This window comes from Nothoprocta perdicaria, unplaced genomic scaffold, assembly GCF_003342845.1.
Source record: "Nothoprocta perdicaria isolate Ctin4 unplaced genomic scaffold, notPer1 scaffold_191, whole genome shotgun sequence".
NCBI classification, from domain to species: domain Eukaryota; kingdom Metazoa; phylum Chordata; class Aves; order Tinamiformes; family Tinamidae; genus Nothoprocta; species Nothoprocta perdicaria.
Window position 1 is genome coordinate 890195 of NW_020455105.1, and position 23867 is coordinate 914061.

At 47.2% G+C, this 23867-nt stretch overlaps 3 protein-coding genes across 3 annotated transcripts in view; 1 reads left to right on the plus strand and 2 right to left on the minus strand.

The window, feature by feature from the left end:
• Window positions 1-1444, plus strand: part of SGIP1 (SH3 domain GRB2 like endophilin interacting protein 1) — a 21367-nt gene extending 19923 nt beyond the window's left edge. The window contains exons 21-23 of the mRNA XM_026037170.1: window positions 401-465; window positions 540-704; window positions 777-1444. Of these exons, the coding sequence (XP_025892955.1) occupies window positions 401-465; window positions 540-704; window positions 777-799 (253 nt within the window). The 3' untranslated portion in view covers window positions 800-1444. The remainder of the gene's footprint in view (window positions 1-400; window positions 466-539; window positions 705-776) is intronic.
• A 1631-nt stretch (window positions 1445-3075) lies between these two features.
• On the minus strand, window positions 3076-4406 carry INSL5 (insulin like 5). Its single transcript, XM_026037171.1, has 2 exons — window positions 4229-4406; window positions 3076-3254 (listed from the first exon to the last, which is right to left on the minus strand). Exons 1-2 carry the CDS (start codon window positions 4404-4406, stop codon window positions 3076-3078), a joined length of 357 nt encoding a protein of 118 aa, XP_025892956.1.
• Window positions 4407-6295: 1889 nt separating this feature from the next.
• Window positions 6296-23159, minus strand: WDR78 (WD repeat domain 78). Its single transcript, XM_026037193.1, has 16 exons — window positions 23064-23159; window positions 21194-21387; window positions 19098-19204; window positions 18711-18867; window positions 17140-17279; window positions 16523-16681; window positions 15839-16027; window positions 14338-14594; window positions 13015-13101; window positions 11881-12032; window positions 11336-11493; window positions 11021-11142; window positions 9623-9721; window positions 8703-8929; window positions 7745-7898; window positions 6296-6444 (listed from the first exon to the last, which is right to left on the minus strand). Exons 1-16 carry the CDS (start codon window positions 23127-23129, stop codon window positions 6400-6402), a joined length of 2313 nt encoding a protein of 770 aa, XP_025892978.1. The 5' UTR covers window positions 23130-23159; the 3' UTR covers window positions 6296-6399.
• Window positions 23160-23867: the final 708 nt, after the last annotated feature.

Below are 23867 nucleotides of genomic sequence, written 5' to 3' on the forward strand. Positions count from 1 at the left end.
CTCGTGCAAGTAAGCTGCTGCCAGTGCTGTGCTGCTGCCTTGGCTGTGCAACTGGGTTGGTGCTTCAACGCCAGCTTGCTCGCACAAAGTAGCTGGTGCCAGTGCTGCAGTGCTACCTCGCCCACATAAGCGAGCTGCTGCTGGTGTTTAGCGATGCTCTCTCGGTCGTGCAAACAAGCAAGCAGCTGGCCTGCTTGTGCAAGCGATTGGTGCTGCAATGTCTTGCGCGTGCAAGTGCTCTGGTGCTGCAACACCAGCCCGCTTGTGCAAGCGAGCCGTGGGAGCGGATCCAGGCGCAGGCGCACGCGGAGCTCCTGACGGCAGGGAGGGCCCGCGCGTGGCGTGCGGCCCCTCGGGCACGAGGCGGGTCCCCCCAGCGCTCTTCTCGCTGCGCTTGCAGGAACGCCGAGCAGCAGCGGATCCTCTGGAAGATCCCCGACATCTCCCAGAAGTCGGAGAACGGAGGTGAGGGCGGGCGGGCGCGCGGGGCGGCGCGGCGCGCGGTGCGGGCGCTCAGGCGGCGCTGTGTCCCCGCGCAGGCGTGGGCTCGCTGCTGGCGCGCTTCCAGCTGGCGCAGGGCCCCAGCTCGCCGGCCGCGCTGGCGCTGCAGTTCACCAGCGAGGGCAGCACGCTGTCGGGCTGCGACATCGAGCTGCTGGGCGCCGGCTACCGCTTCTCCCTCGTCAAGAAGAGGTTCGCGGCGGGTGAGTGCCCGCCGGCGGCTCGCGCGCGGCCCCACATGCGCCCGTGCTCATGACACCGCTGCTCTGCCCTAGGGAAATACCTGGCGGATAACTAACAGCGCGGCACGGCACGGCGCCACCGCCCAGCCCGTCCTGCCCGGGGAGCGCCGGCCACGCGCAGCCGCTCTCCCTCCCCGCCGGGAAAAGCAACCACCGTCTTGACCCGTCCCGCAGTATTTACTTCTAGGTGTAACATTGTTAATGGTTTTAACCTGTAATTATCGTATTTGTAAGCGGTTCTCCTCCCGGTACGGCCGTATCGCGGCAGTTAGGCACTCGAGTCGTAGCGTCCCCCCCGTTCATGCCGTGGCTGTGACTCCCGCTGTGGTACCCACACCCCATCGTAGTCCCGTGCGACGGCACCCGCTTGCAGAGCTATGCGCGCTTGGTCTCTCGCTCTCCGCCCCGCGGTGCCCCGCCGTAGCGGGCGCCAGGTTTTCAGGTTTTCGGCCCCATTTCGAGGTTCCTTGGCTTTGCTTYTTCTGCCTTTTTCCATTTTTTCCTTTCTTTCCCTCTCCTCCCTGCTGCTTTGCAAGCCACGCGAGCCCCCTGATCGCAGGGCTCRCGCTGCACCGGGATGCGGGCCGGGTGCATCCCTCTCTGCCCGGCCCCAGTTCTGATTAACCTCAGGGCACACCAGCCTGTGGCACTGGCACTGGGAGCCCAGCGGTCCCATGCCCTGGCGCTGCTCCGTGCAAGGATTTGGGAAGCAGYCGCCGGCTCTCCCGAGCTGAATGCAGCGGTTTGTGGTGCGGGGAGCACCCGGCRCCCGCTCCAGGTTTCGGGGAGGAGGCAGCGTGCAATGTGCAGGGCGAGTACACGGGGCTGTGGGCAGAGCAGCCGAGGAGGCTCTGCTCAGGTGTCCCCATGCTACAAACGGGGTCCCCTCGCTTGCAGTAGCAGCAAGGTCCCCGGGGCAGGCGGTGCCCCGCGGGCCTGGCCCCGCTCCTGGCATCCCAGCCCCGTTTTTATAGTGTAAATACTACCAGAACGCGGATAGCTTGCTGCAGGGCTCGTGTTCGAAGGGGAAAAAGGAAGGATGCAGGTTGGGTGCGTGCATGGAAATGAGTGCACAGAGAGGGGATCCTGCGACGCTCGCTTAGCAGGCAGCGGCATCCTGACGTGCTCCCCTGACAGCAAACCGCGCTTGAAAAAGTGCATTTCGTTGCCAGATTTTTTATTTTATTTTTTATTTATTTCCCCCACTCACCCTCTGGCCAGCCGGCTCTCCCAGGCTATCGCTCTAGAGAAGCTATCTCCTCCTCCCCGCGCCCCCATCCCCGTGTATAAAATGTTTATAAATATTTGTGGATGAAGATACACAAGTCTATTTTTAAGATTTAAGTTGGGTAAGTTAATGGCTGGCCTTTTCTGCCTCAACGTGCAATGAAGTGTATTACCCGGTAGTCTCCGATGGCCCAGGTCGTGCTTAGCCCTGGGGGCCCCTTTGCTGCTCCCCATCCCGTCCGTCCCTCCCCGGAGAGGAGCCGGCGGCCCCGCGCCCGGAGCAGAGCTTGTCCCCGGTCCCCTGAGTGTGTTGTATTGGCTCCTTGAAGATAATCATGAAACARCATATTTTCAATGTCAACTTGCCTTATAGAGTAGGAGACGGATCTGTGGATATAATTTTTTTTGTAAATAATGTTTTTTATAAATGTCTCGCCGCCATTCTCCCCCTCCCTGGCCCTGTCCAAAAAATCTGGAATATGCAATTACTGAACGTGCATCACACGGCACCGGAGGAGCCCCCTCCCAGCGGGGTGCACTGAGCCCCTCTCTAAGAACCACACTCAATACCCCCTTACATTGTAATTTAAATGTGGTTTTCTTTTCTCTCTCTCTCCTTGAAATTAAACAAAAACCTGAAAATACCATTCCCTTTGTGTCCATCTCACTTTCCTGGATGGCAGGTGTTGCATCAGGGGGACCTGTGTGGATTGGGGGGACACATGGGGATTGGGTGGACTCATGGGGATTGGGGGACAGGTAGGGATTGGGGGGACACATGGGGATTGGGAGGACTCATGGGGTTCGGGGGTGATCCATGGGAATGGGGGGGACCCATGGGACTTGAGGGGGACCCATGGGGATGGGGAGGACCCATGGGAATGGGGGGGACCCATGGGGATGGGGGGGACCCACAGAGCTCGCTGGGAGCTGCCAGGTTTGGGCACTTCAGGTGCTTTCCCTTGGAGGGGACACAGGGCACAGTCCCCAGGCCCTGCCCCGCATTTCCGGGGAGCCCGCAGAGACACCCTCACATTTTCAGGAGCCAGAACACACCCGTGCAGTAAATAGCTGTTTTTATTCCCCGGGTCCGGCGGCGCGCGGCTCAGCACAGGGCGCTGATGTCCTTCTCGCTGCAGCCCACGCTGCAGCAGGCCGTGGTGAGCAGCTTGGCGGCCTCGCGGCGCTCCAGCGCGGCCGCTCTGCCGCCCGCGCCCTCCTGCTCGCCGGGCGCGGGGGCCTCCGCCGCCGCGGCGAACGGCGACGCCTCCGCGCTCTCTGCGGCTGGGGAGAGGAGGGAGAGGCCGCTCAGAGCCTGGCGTGTCCTCCCGAGGCGCTTAGCGCCCCGTGCGGCCTGCTCGGCCGGACTCTGCTCTCCTGACATGTTTAGGATCATAAAATCCTCATAGCTGGAAAGACTTTCAAGGTGATCGAGTCCAAGCGTAACCCCATCCCCACCGTGCCTGCTAAACCCTGTGTGCCGGAGCACCTCATCTACACGTTTCATGAGTACTACCAGGGATGGTGACTCCTCCGCTTCTTTGGGCAGCCTGTTCCAATGCCTCAACGCTCTTTCCATGAAGTTTTTCCTAATGTCTAGCCTGAACCTGCCCTGGTTGTCCTACCAGGCAGCAGTTGCTCTCCTGTCTCAAGTGGCAACTTRAGGCCATTCCCTCTTGTCCTATCAGTAGTTACTCAGGAGAAAGACCCCTTGCCTCACTACAACCTCCTCCCAGGTAGCTGTAGGGAGCAGTAAGGTCTCCCCAAGCCTCCTCTTCTCCACACTAAATACCCAGCTCCCTCAGCTGCTCCTCACAGGGTCTGTGCTCCAGCCCCTTCACCAGCTTCGTTGCCCTCCTTTGGATGCGCTGCAGCACCTCAATGTCCTCCTTGCAGTGAGGAACCCCAAACTGAACACAGTATTTGAGTGTGAACCATCCCTTCCCTGGTCCATCTGTGCTGTTCCTGGTGCAAGCCAGGCTGCTGTCGGCCTTCGTGGCCACCTGGGCTCACTGCTGGCTCACGTCCAGCCTGCTGTTGACCAGCACCCCCGGGTCCATCTCCACCACGCAGCTCTGCAGCCGCTCTGCCCCAAGCCTGTAGCRCTGCATGGGGTGGCTGTAACCCAAATGCAGGACCCGGCACTTGGCTATGTTGAACCTCATGCATTTGCCCTCAGCCCATCGACCCAGCCTGCCCAGACCCCTCTGTAAAACCTGCGTTGCCCCAGGCCACGCTCAGTCCAGGCCTCCACTCACCCGGCACATAGGCATAGTCGTCGGCGTGACGCCTCCAGCGGGAACCGCCACACGTGAAGACGATGGCGCGGACGAAGTCGCGGCCGCAGAGCTTCACGGGCGCCCCGTCGCCGTGGGCCTGCTGCGTCACGGCCAGCAGCACGGCGAGAAGAGCCAGGGCCAGCACCTCGGGCTTCATGGTGGCTGCGGGATGCTGTGGGCGGCTGCTGAGGAGGAGGAAGGTGCCGGCACAACGCTGGAGCCCTCTCCTTTATAGGGAAGGTCCGCGTGCTCCGCTGCCCCACGCCCGCTCCAGCAGTGACTTAATGTTTGCCCAAAACCTGATGATAATTTGTCCTAAGTGCTCCGGGACGTGTGCCGAGGGTTTGGTTGGGTTATTAACAATGCCTTAAGACCCTATAACCGCTTTACAGCGGGTAGGCATAGAGGGATAGAGCGCCTTTACGGGGCTAATGTCTCTGCTTGGCGCGAGGGCACAGGCCGTCATTACGTGCACAGAAGGTTATGGATGAAGAGAAAAAAAGCAATAAAATGCCCTAATGGGAGACCTGGGCAATGCAAGGTGAGGAATTCCCCGATGCAGGACGAGGAGCGTGGCAGACCCGCAGCCTGGTTCACACTGCGCGGGGGCAGGCGGGCGGGCGCCCACGTCACAGCCCTCACCCGAGCTCCTTTTCCTCACCGGTGGCACCTGTGGGTAAATAGTCCTGGCCACTGAYGAAAAACACACAGTGTATCCCAGTTCGTAATAATGATTAACACATGATTCACCCTAATGCATGYCTTTTTTTTCCAAAATGCACCGGGATTGGGTCTTATGCCCAGGGCAGACTTGTGTTTTCATTGTAAAGGGCATGCAGCAGGCCAGGGGTGTTAATGCATCGCTAAGTGAGCTTTAACTTTGGCGATGGGTTTAAATGCTGGACATTTATTGTTAGGCTAATGAGGGAGTTTGTGTGTTCTGCACCTGTAAAATAGATGTCCCTGTGCTAAAGCWGCCTAATGCTCCCCAGGGAGGACAGCTACTGTCCTCATGGGTTAGTTGGCAGGCAGAGCTCTTCCCTGCCAGCATTTCTCGTCCCTTCATTCAGTGACCTCTGTGTGGTCAGATTATGGGCTAAAACTGAGATGGGGTTATGACTTAGATCACCTGTGTTGATGCTCCACATTCTCAATGAGCAGCTGGTCTCTGAAAACCCTCAAGGACATCATGGTCTGGCTAGAGACCCACCAGCTGCTTCCACTTCCCTCAATCTTTCCCCAGAACAAGAAGGGAGAGCTGCTACAGCCAGAAGGAGCTGAAAGCCTTTCCTGAAGGCTCCTGCTCCCCACCAGTGGGAATAGTGCTTGGAGCACCCTGACTCCCTGGATCAGGTATTGTTCTCCTGCTTCCTCATCGTTCCCACCTGCAGCTAAGCTCTCCAGCCACTGGGCAAGGACAAGGGATGCAAAGGGGTGCAAAAAGTCAGCTTGGGCTTTCAGGACTGCAAAGTCAATCCTTGTTCCAGGACCGTGTGGTTACCTCMTGTAAGGAGTCAGGAGGGAATAGAGTGAACTTAAGCTGTAGTCTGATGTGTGTTTGAACTCACCAAGGGCTGGAAGTGCTGGGCTGCGCTCCTGCCTGCCCTGCAGCTTGCAGGAGCACCTACGGCACCCAGCCTCAGTTGTGTCCTCCGAGACAAAGAGCTAAGGAAAAGGGCATTCCCTTGTATGATTTTTGCATGGATAAAAACAAGCAAACTACTGATAACAGCCTCAGGCTACATCCTACTTCCTGATGGAACAGCTTAGGCAGCAGGGGATTTCTGCTATTTTGGCCTTTTTGAGTAAGTCAAGGTTAACCCCAGGAGAAAAGGCTTTAATCAACTTTTTTCTACTGCCTTCTTGGTATGGTAGGGAAAGGCCTTTGCACAGTAGCACAGCAGACTGCTCATCTCGTGGGGGGCTTCCAGGGGAAAAGTTGGTGCATTTGAAAGGAATTTCTAACCACTGTGGCTTCAAAGACTAATTTTAATGTCTGTAAAACAATAAATGGTTTATTATAATACTAGAAAAAAACTATTTTTCCCCTAATACATAGCTAAATGCTGGACTTGGGAATTTGCAGACACAAGATGAAATCTGTCTTTCTCGCTGTTTACCATCTGAGAAGTGGTGTCATTCAGCTACTGTTAAGTAGCTAGAGCAGAACCAATTATATCCTGTAGGGCATCAACCTATAAAAGAGGAAACAAGGCTATATTGCAGAGTAATTGCAGTATAAGGAATGAAATGATCCCAAATTCCTATTTACAAATTGATAGCAGATTGTTGAAATAATGAGCATCAAGAAAGCAGSATAAGGTAGTTTGTATTGTGTTAGCTAATTGTTCTTTTTCGACTTTCACTAAAATTGTGGTTACTTCTGTCTGTGTGTGTTGGCCTGTATCTGTCTGGATTGCACTTGTAATATCATACCTAGGGCCCAGACATRCATGTTATTCATAATGGAAATTGGCTTTCGAGTTGATGCATTTATGGTGGCTGTGCTTAAAAGCGACTTCTCTGCGTGATGATGTCCCTTTAGCATTAGTTGCAGTACAGAGCTCATTGTGAGAGGCTTTATACCCCCCTAAGGTGAGAAAGGCCTTTCTGTTACCACAAGAGGCACAAAAGGAACTGATAAAGGATGTTGAAAAYGAGGCTGGAGCTCTGTGGCTCAGGGACTAATCATGCCACAGGCCCAAAGCTTGTGATATTAAGCACTGATATTTTTAGTCCTATTCTGGTGACTTAACCAGAAAATTACCCTCCACTCTCACTGACTTCTGAACTTTCTATGTCCAAAGGACTTGGGSTCTTTTGTGGTAATTTGCAGGAAAAAAAAAATGTTATAAGATTATAAATACCTTATCTTATTTTGGGAGTTTAACAACACATTTAGCAAATGAGACTGTGAACCAGGAATTTCTAAATGCAGCACTGAGAACTGCAAATTGCTAATGCTGAAGTCTCTAAGGAAAAGGTATAGATCAAAATCAGCATCTTCTTCCCCAGACTAAGGTTAGTGTTTTGCACTATCGTGTTCACGGCCGGGAGGGGGCACATCTGTCACTGGTGTGTGTCTCCAGGTGCCAGGTAGGCRGTTACCTGGGTCTGGGCTGAGATGAGGCTCCACCTTCCTGCCCATACCCTGCATGTCCCATCCAARCCCCCTCTGGGAGACCTCTGCATTAGGAAACAGCACGGAGGCTCCTTAAACGCCCCTTTCTAGCAGTGGATTTGAAATCAAGGGCAATCTGAAGCGTGAAGTTCACCTCACCCGTGTCTCCTGCTCCGTGGTGTCCCCGGCAGGGAGGAGCAGAACCAGCCCCATTCTGGGGGCAGTCATGGAGCTGTGTGTAATTGCCCTTAGGACACCCTTCATCACCTGGCTCTGCAGCCAGGTTCCTACAGACCCCCCTTCTGAAGCGTGAAGAGCCAGAGAAAGAGGCAGCCCCCTCAGAAGGAGCCAGCCCTTCTCCTTGGGCCTCCTACCTGGTTGCTCTGGGAAGCACCCAGATTCTGCAGCTCGAACACACTGACTTGTCCTTTGCTGTCTCCTATGAGCAGGCAGTCCGTGTTCTTGGCAAAAAGCACYGTGGTGAACTTCACTTTCGGAGTGGCCAACCTAATGACCAGGGGATCCAAGCTGCAACCAGTGAAACCAAGCATTGATGTCGTTAATGACAATACAGAGCTAAAATTGAGTTTGCTGGGAGTGCTCCCGCATACCAAATCCTAGCTGCGGTGCAGTCCCGAGGAATATCGTAGGTTTTATTTTGTGTCCTAGGTTAGCTAGGAAGTGAGGGTTTTGTTTGTTCTCTAACAAAAATTCCAGCCATTGTTAACCAAGAGACTTTGGTTATCTAAACTCTATCCTATTGCCCAGTATCTGGGATGTTAATATCTTTATAATAGGAATATTTTTTTCTACACCAAGAGTCAGTGGGCCTCCTGCCTCACTGCCTTCCTCATGCTAGCACTGATGCTAAGCAGCACAGACTAGCAGTACAAGGCCACAGATCAAACAACTGCACCTAAGACATGAGAGACTTGCACCTGCTTTACAACAGTGTGAGAATGCAAAAAGTATCTAAACTTCTAATAATCATTTTCTGAGTCCATAATAACTCATTTCTGTTGTTTTTGTTTTTAACTACAGAAGTGGTAGAATCCATGATTACTGAATCATTACAGAATCTCTCTTTCACCCCTTATCAATTCCATAAGGCATCCTGCTCCTTCTCCTTGTCTTAATCTCAACTCTCTGACGAGTACCATCTGATGTTAAAAAATCAGTGTTTCAGAATGCAAGCCTTCTTTCAACAACGAAGCAAGCAGATGACACGGAACTGCCACTGTCTTTCAACAGTGCTTTTTGAACAGGAATGCATAACCTCYGTGCTGTTGTGTCTGCCACCTCAAATTCTTCTTCCAGAAAGAAATTACTTACGTGCTGATACTGAGATCCCAGATTTCTATTCTGCCTTCATTCACTGCTACAAATATAAAGACCGACTTTGGAGACCACACAATGTCATGAACGACAGCAGTGGTGGAGCTGAATGTTAGGATGGGCTTCTGTGACTCCTGGTGCCACAAAATGATGCTCCAGTCCGCAGAGCAGCTTAAAAACATGTCAGTGCTGAACGGATTCCAAGCGATTTTGTACACAGGACCCTTGGCATTGGGGGAAGCGAGAAAGAACGCTGCGTTATTCTAGAGCTACGGCCTTTTCCAACAGTCCTCTACTCCCACAGACTTTTCATGGGAATCCCTGATTGTTTCTGACCTTTAGTAGCGAAGCTAGCACTGTTTTATATACACMCATAGGAAACAAGGGTGCAGCAAATGTGGTAAGAGATCATAAGAATCAAAATATTGAGCTAATTCCCTGTCTTCCYAAGTTGTCAGGAGGGGCTGGCACCTATAGGGCAGCCGCTTGCATGAAGCAAAGACCTSCAAAAAGACATTTTGTTAGAGCTTTAACATCTTCTTTCGGAGGCAAAACTAACGACAGGATCCAGGACAATCAGATTGCTTATGGTTCTCCTTAAATAAGAACAGAACTAAACCTTTAAGTAGACTAAACAGTATTGTACTATACTCTTTTAAGCAAAGTGCAGCATAAGCTTTAATAAATTCTTTTAAAACATTCCTTATAGAAGTAACATAGGAAGTAATTCTGGAAAGCAACCCCATAGGCTGTCATGCTTTATATGATGGGAATGCTTTCCTAATGTGAGAGAAGAGCTTTGGGTCTCTCTTGCTGCAGGTGTTTGTTTAATAAATATAAGGGGGGGAAAAAAAAAATCTGGTCAATTTACTTAAGCCCCTGTTGCTTTTGCTGTTTTTCAACTATGTAGCACTCACCTTATGTCCTCTGTACGTTTCTATAAACTGCTCATTGTAGGAACAAGAGCATTTGTGAATAAGACCCTCTTCTGTTCCAGCAAGATAAAAATTAGTATCCTGAAATAATAATGGGAAAAGTAATGCAGACAGGTGGATTATCCTACATATCATTTACCAAAACATTTATCCAGAGATCTTTAAAGAACTGGGTGAACTTGGGCTGTGAGAGCTCTCTGAAGAGCAGGATGGAGGTGATGGCACACTGTGTGTTTAGCTGCTGCTGTGTGCGCTACACAGATGTCTGTGCAGCGGATCCAGGAGTGCCAAAATGTTCCTAGGTGTTCTCCAGCTGTGCAGAACATGGGTTGTGACTTTTGTCTTGGGACCCTTGCACTTTCTGTGAGCAGCTTCATGAACACAGAGCCCAGGGTTAGGGATTTGTACGTGCCAGTGATGCCCACGGACAAATGCATGAATTTTGTGGACATGGAATGCTCTGCAGAAAAAAATTTCCTCTGGATAAAGAGGAGAAGCTGAGACGTTGGAGTCCCGGATGCAGGAGATGCTGAACACAGATTCTCATAGGTTTGACCTCCATACCCAGTGTCAAAAGCAAATGAGCACTAAAGCAAATGTAACATGGCTGAAATTATGATACGATTTTACACCTACAGGGGTTATTTGCCCGCTTTACTGTGGTTTTGAGATATATATATAATTTTTGATAATGCTGTTACTTCTAATGTTGTCGGAAACAGCCTTCATCTCCTGATGGAGACCCCTGAGCAAGAGGTGTTGAAATTATCTTTGKGGAATGAAAAGCTTCTCCTTTGGCAATAGTGCTTGTTTTGGCCATGATGTACATAATTACAAATTACAAATGCATTACAAATGCACAGYCAGGAATATTATGGTAGGGGATAATATAACAGGTGAAAGTTTCCATTTATTTCTTTGGCCATATAAACCAACCTGCAGTCACAACAGCTAAGAGTAGAGGATGGCACCTTCGGACCATGGTGTTTGCCTTCTCACTCAGACTTCTCCTAGGCACGAGGGCTTCCCACCTTGCTCCCAGTCACAGAGCTCTTTGTGTTTGTGGTGTCTCCAGAGTCCAGGTACCATTAATACAATTTTTCCCCTTTTAACCTTGTTTTCAAGCTTAGCTTTGCTGAAATGGAACTTGGTAGCACACTCTGACATTTGTGTCTCAGTATAAACTGTAAACAGATCCCAACCGTGCCTGTCAGGGACATCTGTGGGGGCTTTTTAGTCTGTTACCCACTTTATTTTTGCCTGACAGTCTTAACTGTTATCTAACATTAGCCTAGAAAAAAGCAGCTGCACTGAGGATCTGACAACTACTGCATAGATTGTTGGGGTAATACTGTAGCCGGGATGGGCTTCCGAGCCTACCTTTGGATGGAAGTCAAAGCACATTCCAGGAGCCTGTCGAGATATCAGAGCCTCGCTTTTCCTTTCTTTCTCACCTGTTGTTTTTTTCTTCTCGCCTACTGTTCGCTTTATTTTCATCAGATCTGTGCAAATGGAAAGAGTTCTCGTCAGGCAGAAGTGGCACATGCCAGCAGAGCACAGCTCCACGCTGCTTCGGATTGCTCAGCAGCTTTTCAACCTTTTACTTAAGATAACCGAGTGTCACCTAAAGTAAAAAGAGGCAATTGCAATTCCAGGCATTTCTCTGTGCAGAAAAGCAGCAGGGAGAGCGCTTACCAGAGCAGCCCAGTCCTTTCCGTATAAACCACTTGGTTATTCGGCCRTCTGCTGAGATGGAGATTAGTATCTCTCCTTTATCATCTCCTGTGGTGCCTCTGTCCTGCTCTACCCACTTCAGCTGCCATACAGGACCTATATGTTTATCTAAAGACTCRCTGGGAAAAGATTAATCGTGATTAAAACATACATTAAGGAAGATAAGACAACCTATTTAAATCATGAATAACTTTTCGCTTTATAATGAAGCTCTATGACAGAAATGTTATTTAGCTTTACTTAAGTATAAAATTTTCCTGGAACAAAAAGCCAACATTTGTTTTGTTGGTTAGTTGGTTAGCTGTTCTTTATTTCATAAAACCTATTTGATATTTAGTTCCAGGGCTCCATTTAATTGGAAATACATAGATCTTGTGAAAGGTCAGAGATACTATGTAATTTATCATGAGTGCCAATACTCAGTCACCAAAGGACAAATAAAATATCCAAAACAGAGAGACTGATATGTGACCAAGGCAGAGGGAGATGGACAAGCACAGCCTCACCTGCTGTCCAGAAGGGCCGCGTTGTTCCGGCTCTGCACGTTATAGATGGCAACCACACCGTTGTACATTCCAACTGCTAAAAGATTAGGACTGACCATGGAAAAATCCACGGCAGTCACACCATGTTCGCAGTGAAAAACACGCTCTGGCCACTGACCAGAAGGAGGAGGGGGGAAAAAAAAWAAAGACATTTTAARTTAGTTTCTTAATTTATCTCAGTCTTTTGAGCCCTGATACTAAATTGACAGGCTATGATGCAAAATCTAAGTCTTGATGACCACAATCTTTGCTTCCAGATAGAAATTAAGTATTCCGTGTTCTAACTGATGCTGTTTATTATTGCTTGCTGCAACTGTCTGAATAGCAGAGGCTATGCAGAAATATGACACTGTAAAATACGTTGGATGGACCCCAGACTCCAAAACTATAAAATTAAGCTCCCCAAGAGTCACCCATGTTAATACAAYGAGACATTTTACWAAAAAAAAAAAATGGAATTTGRAAGATTTGCCCAATTGATGTCAATCTATTTGAAGGTTTCTATATTTCTCTTTAATTTTAGGTTCACGTCTTTCTAATCTATCTTCAGAAATGTGTCTGAAGATAAAATGTAGTCTAATCTTCCTTGGGTAATCTGTAAATTGCTATCCTCATGTAATTGCTCTCCATAACCAAAGACCTGATTCAGCTCTGTTAGAAGACTGAACACATAGAAAGTTACTGCACTGGGCTCTTGAAATGGGAAATGCTAAAGTGTTAGTTAGAAAATAGCTGTATTTCAGTGCACGTGCCAAGTCTTGTTCCTAAGTGCTAGGCACTGAGGACTACAGCGAGACCAGGAAATCACAAGAGTCTCAACTGATGGGACTGGGATGTCCAACCTTTGCATGAGAGCATCCATGGGGAGTGATTTAATGCTGCATTATTTAAGCTAGKCTCATGCCGAACTTTAGCTGCAGGGAATTTGCTAGATACTGCAGGCAGAACAAACTTTCCAGAAATGTATAGCTGGGTCTAGCAAATTAATAACCTTGCTAGTTAGGTATTGCTTTGGAAACAAGAAKAGGGAATTAAATACAGCAGAAATATAGACCAGAGAAAGCAAGCAAACCACTTGCTTGCAGCTTCTGTTACCATGGGGTTCTTCAGTGTCCAACAGCAAACCAAGCCGTTCTTCTGCTCTTTGAAATCAAACTCTCCATAACCAACAGCCAAAAGATCCTAAAAGCACAGGTTCACAGACATAGCTCAGTTCCACTTGAAATTCAGTCTTAGGTTTTAAAAGGCAACTTTTTGCTAACTGACTGAGAGTGTACAAGTTGCATAATAATGCCCATATAATAATGCTCATGCCATATGCAAGCAGAATAATACTAGAGAAGACTAGAATTTATGCCTAGACTAGCAAATACTCCAATAATGCAGCCTCCTGGTCAGTGGAACTGGTGGAACTGGTTCAACATAATGTGCATTTGGAGTCATATTTTGGGGGGGGAGGGGGGAGGAGGGAATTTTTATAAAAATGTCCCTCCACAGAGAGGGTTTTTATGTGCAATATTTAATAGAATATGCAAGGCTCTTTGGGGATTCTTCTCTCACTCACTTGTGAAACTAGCTCTTTAAAGTACATATTGGTTTGCCCCATGTCTCTAGGACTGAAATCTCTAAATGTGACCAACTTTATAGCGTTTGGGATCATGTATACTAACTCTATGAAATGGTCTTTAATGTCTCTTTTTTTTTTTTTTTTTTTTTTTTGCCTTGGGGTAATCTTACTTATTACAATCTTACTGGTTTTATATTTCTCATTCTCTGTTGTTTTTACGTTCCTTCCATGCATTGTTTTTGTGGTGACTGTAAGAGAGCTCTGTTGAAGGACTGAGCTTTACGTTACTCTGAAAGGGGAGCTGTCTGAGTCATCTCGCCTTCACTAAAAGCGAATTTAGCAAACTTGGGCCAGCAGCTGGAAAAACTGCTCTGCAGCTATTATGTATCCTGTCCTTSATGAATGAAGTTTGCTTGGAAAATTACTGTTAGAAAGAGAAGAGTGGTATCTAAACAATCYACTCTGTCAATCGTAATAAAGTTTGATAGCAGGTGTTTAAATTTCAATTCCCAATCCTATGATGAAACAAATTTATTATCTTAATGTTATTGATTAGGTCACCAGCAATGGTAAACTCGAGATATTCTGGACCAGCTAAAACTGCTGTGATAGAGCTGTTGTACAAAGAGCCTAGCACAGTTGCCCAATCTGTAGAATAATGTCACCATATTATTATATGGAAGTACACAATACAGATAGTGGGATGCAAACACAACCTGCCTGACTATAGGGATGAATGTGTCTCTTTGAGATCCCTCCCATCAAAGGATATGAAAATGAGGACTTTGTTAACGCTGACAAGTCTTATATCATTTTATGGACAGCTTAGAAGAAGAGATTCGTTAACTCACTGGGTTTAGTTTGTTCCAAGCCATACTGCTCACACTACGGCCACTAGTTAGATCGCATGTATACGACCACAGCAATTCCAGACTGGGAGGTACAAATTCTTCCGGGGCTTTATTCAGGTTTGACAGGACTGAGGGCGCAATGAAGACATCCTTGTGCTCTTCCTCCTCCTGCTCCTCCTGCTCATGTTCTTCCTTTTCCAGGTCAGCTTCTTCCRTGGCTGCTGCTTTGTTGCCAGTATTTGATGGAGCAACAGGTTCTAAAATGCACAAACACGGCAGAATCTGAGTAACAACCACTTCACTTATCTGGAACAGCCACTCACAACGGCAGAAAAAAAGAACGCTCCTCTTCTACTTTGCAGTAAATATTCTGCAACAAGAAGCTGAAGGGAAGATTCAAGAATTAAGGCAGCTGAACTTTCAAATTTATGATTAAAATGTTGACAGGAACATAGGAGATGACTTGGTAAGGTAAGTGTGCCAGTCCTGCTACAAGATATTTAACAAGTAGATTTAATTACCCAGCAACAGGCCGTTATGAATCTGTGCCACCCTCCCCAACCCAGGAATGTTTCTTTCTAATCCCTTGTATTAAAAAAAGACTTAGTTTAAAGAGGGATTTTTCTCCAGTTTGATGACAACTTTTAAAGATACRCATGTAGATACCAATGCTGTAATACCTTTATTAAGTTATATGATTCTATAACATAAATAGTTCACTATTTAGTAAACCTAATCATACAGCATATTTTAGACTGTTTAGTGCATTTTTTGTTTGTTTTCTCACCCCTTTCTGAGCACTGCTAACAAAATCAGAATGCAAGAACTGCCATACTGCAGCACACAAGTCCATCTAGCTGTATCACACTCCAGCTGTAGCTAGTGTAGAAGACTAGGTAGAATATGATAGACCTATTACCAGCAAAATGGGAACTCTATGCCATGAGAAGGCATGATACAGTAAAGCAGGGTAAAATTACCTCTTCATGGGTAGTTTTCATTCCTACGCTAACTTGGAATTCCTATAAAAGGCTTAGCCTTTCAGTAGTATGTCCTACGGTCTGCAGTTAAGGCACTTTCTGTTAAGCACTGCTTATCTATCAGGCTAAAACTTCTGTTTACCATCAGATAGTCTGATCTTAAAAGCTCTGTGCTCCAATGCAAAGGAAAAAGAAGACTGGAGAGAGAGCAGAAATTATCCGTATCTTCACTGTCAAGGAATAGGTCTGATTAAGATTTTGAGTAARCCTCATTTTGCAATGAAAAGGGGAAATGAGCCGCCATTTATTGAGCTCTCCCACCAGKCTCTGTAGGGACGTCAGTTTAAGTGAGCATAAAACTGCAAAGTTTGTGTCAACATCTGGAAATTCTCCTTTCTTTGCCTAGCTCTTAAATGACTTGTTGTCTGTAAAGACATTCAATGAAGGATGTATCTATGTGATTTCTAGTAACACACAAACCCTTGTGCTGAAAATGCCAACGAGGCTGAAAACAAACCAACCTATAAGGACAGGAAGTTGTCGATAAACTGCAAGTTTGGGCTGAAAAACATTCTCCATTAGAATCCTCTCCATGAAAAATAAGTCCTGCTGAAATTTGTCTGATTTTAGTATAGCCTCTGAATGGTCTTCCCTCTCTTCGTGGATCTTGGCAAGAAGAGCAGTTTCCATTACAGAAGAAGTTGTGCTTTCTGACAATAGAAAATATCAGAAAAAGCAGTTTTAATAGAGTAATACTTTGCATGTAGAAGTCAAGGGAGAAACAAAACGATCTTCTCCCCCTGCAAAAAGCATAGGAGAACGTCCGAGCATCAGCATACCAACAGTACTAAACTACTTCTTGCCTTCATTTTGTTTTCTTTTATTACTCACAATTATAAGAAGTGTGATGAAAGTCTTCTAGAACGTTTTGCAACTAGTTTTGCTTCTCCTGTCCTAAGTAATTGAGCATGACAAACTTTGTCACGACTACTCGCCCATTTTAAGATCATTTACAAAGGCATTTGTATATAAAGGTCTCTGCACAGATACATCCAAGATTTTTTAGGAAACTGCCTCTTTCGAGCAACAGACAAGCAGACAAAATATCTTATTCATGCAGGGTTTTTTTTCCCCGTACAAAATAGTGATATGCACAGTTTGGAAGGATGAAGACCCTGCACAAGCATAACCTAGAAAAATGTTACCTCTGCCATAAATCGAAGATGAGGTCTGATCATGCTCTTTACTTATAAGAGAGATATTGCTGCTCACAATTGTGACTCTTCTACCTTCTGCTTTTGATGTAGGTTCTATTTCCAGTTCATTGAAGGAATCATATAAGTCCCAGGAAGTGACCATGATCCCTAGAAMAGAGTTACACTAATTGACTTTCATTTCTGTATATTATTACCAAAAAAAACTAGAGGTGAGTAAAGACTTGCTTTCGGTACACTAAATAGATTAGCAGAAGGACTTAGGAATTAGCTGAGGATAAAGTGTACAGTGATTTTCAAGTATGAGGAGGGGCAGAGAAGGCCATCACAAACCACACCAGCCTGCTTTAAATTGAAGCCCTAGGAAATGAAAGTGGAAGCTGAGAAAATGCTTTCTTCTGCTTAGATACACAAGAAAAGATTTCCTTAATCTTCTGAGGTCTCACAATCTAGCCATGTGTTATCCAGTTCCCAAATCAATATTTGATAAGCAAAGGAAAGGTAATAGTAAACCTAGCTGCCATGGGTACCCTGCAAGGGAACTATGCAGCAAACAAGAGCCTGTTCTTATTAAATATCTCTTTTTGTGTAGGACTTGGAGAGTTTACCTTTATCTTCTGTGACGATTTTGTCACACTGCACTTCCTTGCTCTTCGGGGCTCCATTAAGGGTTTGCATCATTCTTTCCACAAAGCGCTCGTTACCAACTCTATTTTTGCAAACGTCAACATAAATCTTATTCCGCTCCCTTGAGAAAAAAAAAAATGTGCATGTTGGCTTTCTGAAAAGCATGTTGGCTTTCTGAAAAGCATGTTGGCTTTCTGAAAAGCGTCTGCTTTCAACTTCTGAGTGTATTCAGTCACAACTTGAAGAGGAGAGCATCCTCTCTAGCATCACTTCACTGCTACTTTAGTGTGTGCCTGTTGCCAGATTCTGTTTTAATCTACATATCATCTTGGAGCAGCTCTTCGTGACCTTGTAAGGCTGTAGAGATGGGTCTCAGCAAAATCCCCAATCCAGCTACCCTTGAGTGTTGCTAGAATTTAAATGAGTTCAGAATTGAGTTGCTCTTGTCGCGCAGGAGTGATGCAGTCCGYACAAGGCACAAAAATGAAACGGGCACATTTAGTCCACTCCTCGAATAAGCAGAAATAGTCGGTAGGAATTGCAAAACTTTTTCTCTAATTTTGGGTTCACTATTCTAACAGGAGACTGGGTTGTACCCAGCTTAATCAACGAGCAGGTTGCTGACCCCAGGAGTCACTGTCTCTCCCCATACCGTTTGCAACACRGGCTGCGTACAGCAGCAAAGTGTGATTCACAGGACGCTCTTCCTCTTCCTTTTCCCCAAAATCACACCACACGGTGACTCACAGGCAGGGGGTTGCAGTCCAMACACAAGCTTTGCACGTACACCAAAAGGAAAAGCTCTTTTATCTACATTTTTATCTAATTTAACTACCCAAAAACAGTGCCCTGGCTCCGGCCTTCAAGGCTTACATGGACACAGGACAAGGGATTGGTCTGGAAGGACCTTCCGTGCCCTGTGTCCCAGGCAGCTCCTGGGAGGAGGTCCCAAAAGCTCCGTGATCCAGGTTTCCTGCCTGCCAAAGCTCATGGCAGTCCAGGGAGGTGACTCTAAATCAGGAACACGCCAGATGCAGCTWAGGGGAGGCTGGACTTCTTCAAGAGCAAGGCTACTTGTGGTGCCGTGGGGCTGCTTCCAGCTACAGGGGCAGAGGAGAGCTCAGGGCAAGCCAAGGGACGCCGAGCTCCCTTATTCCTGACTTTGAAATCATTGGCTGTGGAACCGCACCGGAGAATTAACACAGGGTTTTGCAATTACTATTTTCATTAAATCATATTAAATAATTTATGTATACCATATTTCTCTGTCTTCTCTTTTGCCCACTCTCTGGTTGTTCTCATGTCACTGTCCCCCACTTTTGCTGCCTTAATCTACCAGTCAAAAATGGCAAGATGAACTCCTAAGGAAATTAGCCTGACTTACTAAAAAATTGAATCTAACATGGCTTTAAATGAAGGTGAAATGGTAAACTGTGGCAGTCAGACCCAGATCTATGTGTGACCAGATGAGCCTTTTCAGGATTTTGTGATCAAGAGAAACCAGCTGTGCTGAGCATATTGCATGCATGGACACAGCTACAAACATACGTACAGGACTTTTCCTGCATCTTCAGCCTCCACGGACATCACAACGGATGGCATATCGAATATCCAAATGGTTTCCGTTTCCGTCAGGTAAATATCCACTCTCCTATCCAACTCTTCATTTGTCAGTTGCTCTTTCACGTCCTCTCGTCTCACCCGGACATCTGCCAAATGTCAAGAGGTTGACAGGTGAGAACTCTTCTGTTCTCTCTTTAAAAGAAGAAGCAATTCTACCATCTCCTGATGGTATTGTGACCATGAGGAGCCCAAACTGGTGGGGCACCAAGTTCGCTTGCAATGCTGGGCATCTCACACCCTCTGGCTTAGTGTCTCAGGAATCACAGTGCTCCCAAGAACAGTGTGAATCTCTAATTAGACAAGGTATGCTCTTTACCTGTTATGCCGGCACTGGTGTCCCGTCGAGGGCTGGGTTCTGCCACGTCATCTGCGAGGGACTCAGTTGACGCGTACGATCTGGAAATAGTGCTGCTTCCATATGACCTGCCGTAACAGAGAGACGAGCAGAGACCATCCMCGAGAGTCCAGATGTCAGAGCAGAGCACTACAAAATCAGCAGCGTTGTTATCAGGATAAACCCCCTAAGACCTTGCAGTAGCACATGTAGCTATGCTTATGTTGYAGAAGTCATAGAAGGCTTGCAAAGAAAATAACCAAATGTTTGGAAGAAGATTTAACAAGGAAGGTTTCCTCTGACAGTATATCCCGTGGCATTAAATAGCAGATAGGAAAGAACCTGCTGAGCTCTTGGATTCATTCAGTGTGAGGTGGTGGTTGCTGGCCATGTGGTAACACCCTCCCTCACCAGAATTAAGATCCTTGGGTGTTTTGCATGTGCTGGGATGTCTTTGAAATGTATAGGAAACACATTTGAAGGCGGTAGCTTGCTTAAATGGAGGGAAGAGCTGGGATAATTAAAAGTAAAACTTGAAATTATATGCAGTTAGGTTCTTTTAGCAAATTCTGTTTTCCTCTAAAGTGAAGTGAGATTGATTTTAAACACAGAAGTGGCATTTGGAAGGACGTTTTAAAAGATTTTTATTAAAAAATGAAAATAAAATCACTTCATTCTATATGTTTAGTGAAGAGCTCTAAACTCCCAAGATTCCACGCTTGTTTTTCAGGAGCTACCTTCCATCCTTTAAGTAGTTATCTGTGTGTATCTGCTCTGCTTTAGTATCCCTACCTCTGAAACAAACCCTCAGGACAGCAAGCATAACAAAAAAATTGCTCTCAAAGAACAACTTCCTTTCTTCAGAAATCACAATTACATTAACTTTGCCAAAGAAAACAGTAAATAATGCTTTTCCTTATATAACTATTTTCCCCTAGTGCTGATTTTACTAGTCCTTAGTCTCTTTGGCTAAATAAATAGCACATTCTCTCTGAATGTAATCTGAGTGTGTACACACCGTCTGATAAAGTGATGTGGTTCATTACATTTTAAACACAAATAGTTATTTACCTTCTTCCATGCAACTTAATTGAATTCATCAGCCAGAAGATAAAATGTCTCAGGCCTATTGACTCTGTTTATTCCCTGTGTACTGAAGGTTTGGGCATAGCAAGCAGTACACTTGTAACTTAGCAGGTTTAATTCAAAATTTTTATATGYACATTTTTCAGGCATGCATATGCACGCACATAGAGGTAGCTGATATATATTAGTTTAAAAGGAAGAACTGTTACTATATTAACAATATTTCGCTATGTGAATAAAAACAGTCAAGTTTTTAAAAAGGGCTGCCTATAGTTAGTGACTAAAATATTCAAATTGTTTAAAAATAAATTTGTAGTTTTCAGTGAAAACAGACTTTTTATCTCCACAGGATTTTTACATTGCCTGTGTATATAAGCAGATATTAATACATGCCAGTTTTTGAAAAAGAAATGCTTGGGAAAGGCAGAAAATGTCTGGGGAGTCTATTAAAGAGCAACAGTTGCCCCTCCTTAGCTCTACTGTCTTGCTCACACAACCAGTACACAATTTCCCTCTCTTTAACACAGTGTTTTTTCATATATGTGTTCACAGGTCTTTATCGTGACTCTGCGTGCAGGCTTAACCACTGCAAATCCTGCACTCTGGATGTCCATATTTCTGAATTGTGATGTACCCGTTACTGCCTCTAAAAATGGCCCATTCTGGAACACTGTATAGACACATTTTAGGAAGGAGAATGTGAGTAAAATTGGAAATGTCAGAGCAGCATGTGCTGCTTTCTCAGCAAGCAGCTCCGACACAGAATCAGTCCCAAGCACTGACAAATTSCATTTATTCTGTTACCATTCCTCAAATTTTTATTGACAGTTACAGCCTAACAAGTTTCTGTATTCTGGCAAGAGCAACACAGTATAATTACYAGCTGTGTACAACGATTCCAGGTCCCAAGCCCTCTAAAGAGCAGAGGTGCAGCCCTTCCAGGCTAGGGACCCTGGGAGACAGGACTTAGAAGGCAGAGCACGTGCGCTTACCTTGAGAATGGACCTGCTAAACTAATATTCAACCCTGAAGTCTGTTGCATGGAAAAAGAAGACAGGAAACCAGATCCCGTGACCCCCGAGTAATCACTCGCTGCTAAGATTTTGCCTTGCTTGGGTGCCACACTACTGGGATCCGGCTGGAAGAGTGGACGGGGCGTCACATCCTTTCCTTGATCATCAAAAACCTGAAAGAATATTTAAATAATCATGATTACTGTGAAAACAATAATTATCTGAAAACAAGTGGCAATGATGACACATGCAGGATTTTATCTTATTTGGAAAAAAAAGACCCTGATTTGGGCAGGATAGGGAGATAATCAACCCCCCTGGTAGAACAGACCAATGCACCCCACGGACGCGGGCCAAGGCGTTTGCATTCCCACTTTCCCTTGGGAATTCCGCCTTGAGAAGCAGCTGCCACCTTCGCTTGGGACTTCTTTGGCTTTCTCTCTATAGAACCGGCTGCAGAACGCGCTGAGAAATTGCGTTCACCTTGCTGTCTGAGCCACTGCTTGGTTAACCCTGCTGTCCTTTCGGGCTTGCTTATTCCATATGGGCTGCCAGGAGTGGCTTCTTGGCTGCCACTATACCTATCAAAATCACAATACGGCAAAAGCAGCTAGAGAAACAACTGTGCAACGCTTTTACTATCCTGCTGAAAATATCCTTTTATTGTAAGAATGTATTCAGAATGGTCTCCAAGCAGCACTCAGGTTATGTTGTGGGAATCTCCTCTCTCCGTTAGGAAAAGACACACACTTGTTCCAGGCAATGCTTCTCACGTAGATAGTCCTTAAATAATTGGTAGTTCTTCAATTGGGAGGAGAACTGTTATTCTAAAGTGCTTACCTTCAAAACAATGTAGGGAAATATTTTAAAAAGAATATTATACTGTTTGGCTATGCCAGTGCATAACCATGCTGCCTTGTCACCGGTGGAAGGACTTGAGCAGAATGGTACAGGAGAATGCTGTATCTACAAAACTACACCTGCACTGCTAAATAAACAGACAATTCTCTGGTCTCGAGGCCAAGTATCCCGGCTCCATTCACAGTTCCCAGTCCTTGGCTTTGGGTCTTGTCTGGGCTCCATGTGATGCTCTGATGGCCCTAAATTAGAGCTGTTACTTYGTTTGGTTGCGCTATTTTTTCCGCGTTCAGGGCGCCTAACGTGAGGTGAGGGCCGTGCTGCAGCTCCCGGCACACACTGCCTGCAGCCCTGCCTGTCCCGGGGTGCAGTGTGAGGGCACCAAGAGGTCTGCAGGGCTGCAGAGCCTGCGGGGTGGTGCCGCACGATCGCAGCGGCAATGGAAGGCTCACCACGTATGTCCTTGAAGACGTCACCTGTGGGAATGTGTGGGGTGAGTTATGCCCAACTGCTACTATCCTGGAGAATACTCACCGACAAGGGGCTGCAGAGAGCATATTAACACTCTGCAATCCGGTGCATAAGGTCACTCCCTGATTTGTTTAGCAGTAGAAAAGCAACCAGAGCATCCTGCTGCGGTCCCCGTCCCCTTGCAGGATTCACTTCCTTGACTCAGACGCACCGGCTCCCTAAGGAACCACTTAGCACAACTGCAGAAGAGACCTGGGATACCCCATACCCGGTGCAGGGAGCCAGGAACGGCAGCTAGCCAGAGAAAAGCATCCTCCTCCTCATCGGAGCGGCATCCTAAGGCATCTCTCCTGGAGCCTGCTCATCCTGCCGGGAGCTCTTCCCTCCAGCTTCATGTGTCTGGAGCCTCCGGTCGGCACTAAACGTGTCTCTCGGCAGAGCTGCCCTTCCCTCTACGTAACTCTGAGAGGAGTTAAGTTGTGGTCAGCGTTTAAAACACCGGGCGGGTTTGTAAGCTTACGTGGAGCATACGCTCGACTTGTACATTTGAGTTCTGGCAGCCGCTCGAGTCAGGTCTGTGGAACATCCACCCCTTGCACGCAACAAACAGGAAAAACAACACCTAAAGAAAGCTTAAAAAACCAACAGCAAAACCAAACCAAAGCTTGTTAGTCTTGGAGAAGCAACGCGGAGGCAATTAYGCCTATGTTGGGTTTATCCTTGCAGCTTTGACAGCTGGATCATCCTTACCTGCAAACGGACCCGGCTCGGGGACACCTTCTTTCTGCAGAGCTCAGACGTGCCCTCCCTCTCCCCCTGCTTCTTTGCTCACCACGTTTTTGGTGTTTGAAACGGGCCGTGTCCGGCCCTGCCGCTCACCTGCAGGACGTGCTTGGTGCCCACGAGCGACGCCCTGTCCACGGCTCGGCCCTCGCCCGGCAAGCGGCCCCTGCGGCTCGGCGCCCGGTACGAGCAGGTGCTGCTGGCCACGCTGCCGTGGCGCTGGCTGCACAAGCTGGCCACCGAGCCTTTCTTGGCGCCCGCGTCCGCCCCGGCAGCCCTGCTCCTGTTGGAGACGCGCGGTGAGCAGCGGGACGCGGTGGGCAGCGTAAAGGTGCGGCGGGAGAGGGAGAACGTGGGGATATTTCAGAGTGGAATCTGCCTGTGCCTTTCCCAGGGAGAGAGCAYGGTGGGTAAGGATGGGGGAAAAGGGGAAAATGAAACACCAAGGGGGGAAAACAGGGGAAAGAAATGGCATTTTGAGGCGAAACTCTGGGAGCCGAGGGACGGGACGCGCGGCGCCGGCCCCGCGGGCCGGGGGCTC